Source organism: Lathyrus oleraceus, chromosome 6, assembly GCF_024323335.1.
Source record: "Lathyrus oleraceus cultivar Zhongwan6 chromosome 6, CAAS_Psat_ZW6_1.0, whole genome shotgun sequence".
NCBI classification, from domain to species: domain Eukaryota; kingdom Viridiplantae; phylum Streptophyta; class Magnoliopsida; order Fabales; family Fabaceae; genus Lathyrus; species Lathyrus oleraceus.
In genome coordinates, this window is record NC_066584.1 from 65,328,303 (window position 1) to 65,336,199 (window position 7,897).

Here is a 7,897-nt window from a genome sequence, read left to right on the forward strand (position 1 = left end):
TGGTATATGAAACAATCTCATATAGTATGCTCTAATAGCTTGAACATTAAACTTGACAATGACTTCTCTTCCGACTTTAGATAGAGGTGTTTTACGTATCTATTTTGAATTCTCATTCAGACTTTATCTCTTAGATGATTCAACTGCCTTCTTTTCTCTTCTAATCATAGATGACATTTCAAGATATTTTCATGTCCATATACATTCTGAAACATTGAAGTTATCGTTAATTATTACCTCATTATTGTAGGAGTGTTCATAGTACAATATAGTTCCGATTTGCTCATGTCAATAGCTTGGTGAAATATTTTTTCATACTCCATTAAAACATCTCTCTCGCAAAAAAAAATCATCAACAAATAAAATGTGTAGAATGTTGAACGGCTTTAGACACTTAAACTCCATGAATTTTGTTAACCTCCGTCTTAATAAGATCGAAAAGATTCTCAATACCAAAAATAAAAAGACAAGGAAATAAAGAATTCCCTATCTTAAACTTCTTGCTCCTTCACCTATAAATATATTAAATATTACAATTCAATTAAAAAAATCATTCCTTATTAGTAGTTATTAGTTCTTCCATGTAGCTTTTTTTTTATTTTTTATAATCAAAATAGACCTACGATTAACTCACAATGGAAAAATGATAAGATTACAGCTAGGTGTTACTTTTGAATTGGCATCTCTACTTCCACATTGCTAAATGGACTCGCCCCTTCTCATCATCACCTTCACACACCAAAATGAAATTTGTGATTTAGATCTCACTCTATCCCAATTCTTCTTCTGATTCTGATGATGAATGAATGAATGAATGAATACAATAAAACCTATATTCCATTCTTCACCCTTTTGAAACATTTTCCGTTCTTTATTTTCTCTTCCAAATCCCATACCCCACTCTCACTCCTTCTACCAACCAACCATTCGAGTCCAAGGTACGTGCTACACTCTTTCATCATCGCCATTCCCAATTCCTCAGATCCATTTTTATCCTCTTATTCATACCTTTCACTTTCCTTACTTACTTTTTCGATTTCAATTGCCACTCACATTTACAAAAAATAAGATCTTTTACTGTGTTCGATCTAATTCTGATGTTTCTTTTTTGAGGGTTTTGTTTTGAATTTGAACTATTAGACAATACTATGATTGCCATTTGCTGTATTCAGTTAGTTATGACATGACAGTTAGTTTTTAGTTTGTTTGTTGAGTCAGTTATGCTGTAATCTATTTGTATGAAACTTTCATCTCAAGTAATGAATTCTGCAAATTCAATTCTGTTTACAAGCTTTCAGTTATGAATTGATAGTGCTACTACTGTTTCATTGATGCAGTTGGCAGTTCTTGCTTTGTGGTTTTCAACTGCGTCCGTCATCTAGGTATTCTGTGGAACTCGAGTCATTAAGTTGAGGGCTTCCTAGGTGAACTTTGAATCAGTGAGTCGGTGTTGTGAGAAAATTTTGGGATATGCTTATTTGACTGAGTAGTTTCGTTACCTTGTAATTTTTGGATTTTTTTTATTTGGTAGTTGAAAGTCATATAGTGAAATGTAATTCTTGTGTAGTGGCGAGAATGGCTAGAGGAAGAGCAGATGGGAGTTCAAGAACACGATTGATCACATCTGTGTTGCTTTTATTGATTGTTGGTGGTTTAGTTTATCTATATTCTCGGAATAGTGGCTCGTCTTCTTTTGAGTACACTAGCAAATCTTTAGAAATCGAAGGAGGAGATGGCAGTGTTGTGCCGAAGACCATTCCCGTGAGTCATCTCAACCTGAACTGAACAACTTTTACATTTTAATCCTTTGCACTAGTCTTGAGTGTTGGTGTTTGATATGAAGCATTTGTGTTATTTTACTCTTCTTTTCACTTGTCAAGGTCTGTGATGATCGACACTCAGAGATAATTCCATGTTTAGACAGAAATCTCATATACCAAACAAGATTGAAGCTTGATCTAAATCTGATGGAACATTACGAGCGACACTGCCCAGTGCCTGAGAGGCGTTTTAATTGCTTGATTCCCCCTCCTCCGGGGTATAAGGTGAGTTTCTCCTAGACATTGCTTTTTATATGGCATTAAGAAAGTCCATTATATTTTGAAATTTTCCATGCTTAAAGCTTTTAATACCTTGTCTCGTTATTTTATAACAATAGATTCCAATCAAGTGGCCAAAAAGCAGAGATCAAGTATGGAGAGCAAATATACCCCATACACATCTTGCAACTGAGAAATCTGACCAAAACTGGATGGTTGTTAAAGGTGAAAAGATAGTTTTTCCCGGTGGAGGTACCCATTTCCATCGCGGTGCGGATAAATATATTGCATCAATTGCCAATGTAAGTTAGTTACTTACTCTTATTTGAGTTGAGCTGATCACAAACAAAAAAAACTCCCACTATTATATAACTGGAAAATGGAATGACTTGATATTCATGATTGGTATTACAGATGCTCAGCTTTCCAAATAATAAAATAAACAACGGAGGAAGACTCCGTAATGTTTTTGATGTTGGATGTGGTGTTGCAAGCTTTGGAGGATATCTTCTTTCTTCTGACGTGTTAGCAATGTCGTTAGCACCAAATGATGTTCACGAAAACCAAATCCAGTTTGCATTAGAGAGAGGAATTCCGGCTTATCTTGGTGTCCTAGGAACACTTAGACTCCCGTACCCTAGTCGGTCTTTTGAACTTGCTCATTGTTCACGCTGTAGAATTGATTGGCTTCAAAGAGATGGCATACTTCTTCTTGAACTGGATAGGTTACTAAGACCAGGAGGCTACTTTGTTTACTCGTCTCCTGAAGCATATGCTCAGGATGAAGAGGATCGGAGAATATGGAGAGAAATGAGTGCTCTTGTAGAGCGGATGTGTTGGAAAATAGCTGCTAAGAAGAACCAGACTGTCATATGGGTCAAGCCTCTCACAAATGATTGTTACTTAAAAAGAGAGCCTGATACACAGCCTCCACTCTGCAGTTCTGATGATGATCCTGATATTGTTTGGGGAGTTAAAATGAAAGCCTGCATCTCACGTTACTCTGACCGTAAGTGATATTTTTCCTATTTCATACAATGATTTAGGGCCTAGTTGGATTGATTTGTTTGAGTTTATCTACATGCATAAACACTTGTGAAACTGTTTGAGAGAGCTCACCGAAACAATTTATGACATGTCTATAAGTTGTTTTCAGCTTATTTGCATATGCTCTTCAAGATAGCTTTTGAAAATAGCTTATATGAAAACAGATTGGCTTTATTTTATATTTTGTTATAGAAATAGTTTATACGTAAGCACTGATATGATAAATGCTTATGCTATAAGCGCTTAATTAAGTTGTTTATTCAAATAGGACAACTTATATTTTATTTAATCTCAAGATTAAGATAAACTGATAATAAGAATGTTCTCAGATCATCAATTGTTCTATATAATATGGCTACAAGAGTAAATGATGAGATAACAGAGTGAAAACAACTATCTTGAGATATGCAGCTGTATACATGAGTTGACTTTGTGAGTCAGATAACTTTTATTGTTCTCGATAGGTCCATGTTCTTTCTGATTGCATTATATTTCACACAATTTGCGCTACTGAATATTTGCATATATTAATGTTGCATGTTTTTCTGTTACACCAGCAATTTCTGGAATTAGTTCATGACTATGGCATTAAAAGTTGAATAATCAATAACCCACATAGTCTGCTTATCTGTACAGAGGTGCATAAAGCAAAAGGAAGTGATTTGTCTCCTTGGCCAGCTCGATTGACTACTCCACCTCCTCGTCTTGCCGACTTTAACCATTCTAATGAAATGTTTGAAAAAGACATGGTAATTTGAAATTACATCCTGTTTTCCAGCATCTGCTCATAGTTAACACTATCTAAATGTGACAGACACCACATGAATACTTCTTTTTCATTGGTTGAATTTGTGGAAAACATCGCATCTTCCTATCCGGCTTGGAGATTATGTCGATATAAAATAAATAAGCTTAAAAGAAGTGATTATTCAACGGTGTCTGTATAAACTAAATAAGCTTAAAAGAAGTGATTATTCAAGAATTTAGAATTGAGTTGTGAGCATGATAGTTCATGGCCAGCACGTCTGATTATGGGGTACATGATCTGACTAATTTTGTGCAGGATGTCTGGCAACAACGAGTTAGTAATTACTGGAAACTGCTAGGCAATAAAATAAAGCCTGACACAGTTCGTAATGTGATGGACATGAAGGCGAGTTTGGGTTCTTTTGCAGCTGCTTTGAAGGACAGAGATGTTTGGGTTATGAATGTAGTGCCTGAAAATGGGCCAAACACACTCAAGATCATATATGACAGAGGGCTTTTAGGAACAGTTCACAACTGGTATGACTCTTACAATGATCTTCATTGGTTTATACATTAACAACTACTCCTGTCTAATCGATTGTTTTGTTTTTCAAAAATACTCTTCTTTGAGGAAAATAGTGAAATATAAAATGCAACCACTGTTTAATGAGTCTTAAAATAAATGGTTGAATATGTTTTTAGTTCCTATGAAATGCATGATTTTCAAGTTTAGTTCCTGCATAACTTTAGTTCAATTTTAGTCTCTTTTGCTTTTACAAAGACTATAAATGCACTAATTTTGTTGTAATTTCTTTCAAATTAGGGCCTACAATTGAAAAAGAATTATGTAGGGATTAAACATAAAATGTTGTAATTTTAAAGGGACTAGAAATATATTTAAACGCCACATGAGTTAAATTTCAAGCTGATTGTTGGTTACTTTTTATGACCGTTTTTAGTGCATCAATGTGATGACAGGTGTGAAGCATTTTCAACATACCCTCGTACTTATGATCTACTCCATGCATGGACTATATTTTCTGATATCATTGAGAAAGAATGCAGTGTCGAGGATTTATTGATTGAGATGGATAGAATACTGAGGCCAAAAGGCTTCATAATTATTCGTGATAAGCAATCAGTAGTGTTGTCTATAAGGAAGTTCTTGCCAGCATTGCACTGGGATGCAGTCACCAAATCTAGTATGGAGCAAGATTCGGATCAAGAGGATGATGATGCAGTGTTAATAATTCAGAAGAAGATGTGGCTGACAACTGAGAGCATTCGGGTTTCAGAAAAATGATATACTCACACTACGGACTCAGTCTTAGCCATGTCACATGAAGTTTAAAACACCAGCAACAGAGTGACAATTGAGCACATCATTGCGAAAATTTGCTTTCGTGTGTTCTAGGTGTTCCCCTTTATGTTGTTCGTCTTCTCTACACTACGGGTGTGAGTTACAATGAAAGCTCATCCCGAATCATCTTTTGAACTTCTTTGATTTTGAACACACTGTCACCCTGTTATTGTGATTAAGAAAATTAGAAATCTGAGACAGCAATAGTTTACATTGTCGGTCATAGAGATTAATTTCTGTCCAAATTGATTCGAAGAAGCTAATGGATATATATAGGTGCTTTGATTATTTCAGAGAATAATGTTTTGCACAAATAAGAGCATGTTGTTAGAACATTACAATGTGTAGTTCATTGTAATACTCTACTAAGAGCCTAAATATTAAGCTGAATAATATGTATTCATTAGATCATCTTTCAATCTAAGATGCAAAGTATGGGAATCAAGTCTATTTATACACTTGATTCCTAAAATGAAAAAAAAGGAATATTATTTTCATTAACATAGCGAAGTTACAAATTAATAAAAAAACATAATAAACTATTATTTTAATACCTCCGTAAGTTTGTAGACCAAACTTAGAAATGATATTGTTGAAAGGTTAGAGATTCAATGGTTTGGTGAAAGTATATGCAAGTTGTTTGGTTGTTAAAATATTTTAGAAGGTGGAATAGGTTGTTTGATTGTTAAAATAGTTAAAAGGTGGAATAGGTCTTGTTGGAGTTTTTTCAAACTATGTGGCAATATGTGGCATTATCACATAAAGAAGGGCAAATTTGCTGAAGAGGACATGTAAATCTTGAAGGAGGTAAATGAGCCACTAAAGCTCACAAACATTGGAGGTCATGGACAAGTATCCAGCTTTAGTGGAGGTTCTGGAAAAAGTGGATTGTTTTTTGGATTTATAGGATATAAAAAAGTTGTAACCACTCATCAGATAAAATCTGAGAAAACTCATTATTCATTTTATCTTATAAAAAATGTTTCATTTGTATTTTTTCTGTCTCAGACAAAATAAAATATATAGGGTGTATTAAGAAATCCTCTTGATTTATTTTCTGGAGTAATAATAATAAAGTTGTAAATGATTCAGAAAAATAATTTAAAATAAGCAAATTGAGAAACTAAAAAGTTACACATATTACATGATAATTGATTGATTTGAATGAGTAAAAAAATTGAAAACCAGAAGTAATAAATTCATATTATGTTTTCAAATTCAAAACCAAAATCAAATTGGACAAAATAAGGGACTCCATGTTTCAAGTAGACCAAACCTTCACTTCCTTCTAAAAGATTTCTTCTAATGCTTCACTATTAACATTGCCTTTGTTTGTCCCATAAAAAAAATATTGTCTTTGTTGAAGTCTTTCTTGCAAATCTATTTAACCAAACAGAATGTCATAAATGTAAACTTCTTCCTTTGATAACTTGTTTGTTGAAGTGATACTTTTCGAGATCAACACAATCTCTAGGCATGCTAATAATATGGCCAAAAACATTAGGAGACATTCAAGCACCTTCGTCATCAACGTAGTTCACAACTTGGTCCCAATAATGAAATTTCAGAAATGTATTTTCGGAAACTTTCTGGCGATGCATTTCTGGAATAAATTTATTTATAAAATTTGGATGTGACTAAAAAATGAATGAATTATGTTTATTAGGTGCGTCTGGAGATGCATCTTCGAAAATTGAAGAATATTTTGGACTTTCGCGTAGTGCCTAAGAAACATATAGGGTGCATTAAGAAATCCTCTAATCAATTGACTAACAAGTCTCCTATAATCAGTGGAATTGTATAAAGGCTCACCTTCATCTTAAGTCAATTTAGTCCCTCTGGGTATGAGAGTTGTAGCAAGTATGCAACCTAGTAGACATGTGTTGGAGAAAATGTTTTGAACATATTTTCTTTGACAAATGTTGATGTAGAGAAATCATAATTAAAATACGCAACAAAAAATAAAAATTTCCATTAAGTCGATGCTTACGAACGATCACGATCAATGATAAAATGATTATCTTTTGTGGTGATTAATTATTGATGTAAAATTAAGGAGCGCTAAACGAACAACAACACCTCTATTCAGTCCATACAAATAGAGTGTCTTCAATCTAAAGTGTTAGTTGTTATGAATGAAGATTTAGAGAGAGAGAGAGAGAGAGAGAGAGAGAGAGAGAGAGAGAGAGAGAGAGAGAGAGAGAGAGAGAGAGAGAGAGAGAGAGAGAGAGAGAGAGAGAGAGAGAGAGAGAGAGAGCAAATACTTCAACATAAGGTTCTATTTATAGAATCATTTGTGTGAGTTGCAAGCCGAACAAATTCACTAAACACACCGTACCTTACAATGTACTATATTTCACTTATGGTCTGTTTGGTTGGATTTTTTTTTGAAGGGGATGGGAGGGAGGAATATTTTAAATGACCAGTGTTAACTTTAATGTTTTAGGACGGGAGAGGAGGAAAGAGGATGAGATAAGAAACCCTCGTAGAGTGATATTTTGTTCCTTCGAATTGAGATTTTTCTGGAGGGGATTAGAGGGATGCTAAAATATGATTAATTATATTGACGAAGTTAACCTTTATGTTTTCTTTATGATTTTTGTAAACATTATTCTTAAGAAAATATTAAAAGTTTAGGTTTTCCATCCAATTAATCATCTTCTTTTAGGTTTGAATTTCTCTTTTATGGCTAAAAAAATTTCCT

General features: G+C 33.8%; 1 protein-coding gene across 3 annotated transcripts; it reads left to right on the top strand.

Moving 5' to 3' along the window:
- The first annotated feature begins 616 nt into the window (after nucleotides 1–616).
- LOC127092107 (probable methyltransferase PMT3) lies at nucleotides 617–5,481 on the top strand. Of its 3 annotated transcripts, none has more exons than XM_051030917.1 (9): nucleotides 617–938; nucleotides 1,338–1,382; nucleotides 1,568–1,761; nucleotides 1,881–2,045; nucleotides 2,159–2,341; nucleotides 2,454–3,048; nucleotides 3,723–3,835; nucleotides 4,150–4,370; nucleotides 4,812–5,481. In XM_051030917.1, the coding sequence occupies exons 3-9, from the start codon at nucleotides 1,576–1,578 to the stop codon at nucleotides 5,134–5,136; spliced, it is 1,788 nt and encodes a 595-aa protein (XP_050886874.1). In that variant the 5' UTR covers nucleotides 617–938; nucleotides 1,338–1,382; nucleotides 1,568–1,575; the 3' UTR covers nucleotides 5,137–5,481. The 3 variants fall into 3 exon arrangements, with proteins under 3 accessions (XP_050886874.1, XP_050886873.1, XP_050886872.1); XM_051030915.1 differs by having other exon boundaries at nucleotides 618–938; nucleotides 1,338–1,439; XM_051030916.1 differs by lacking the exon at nucleotides 1,338–1,382.
- Nucleotides 5,482–7,897: the final 2,416 nt, after the last annotated feature.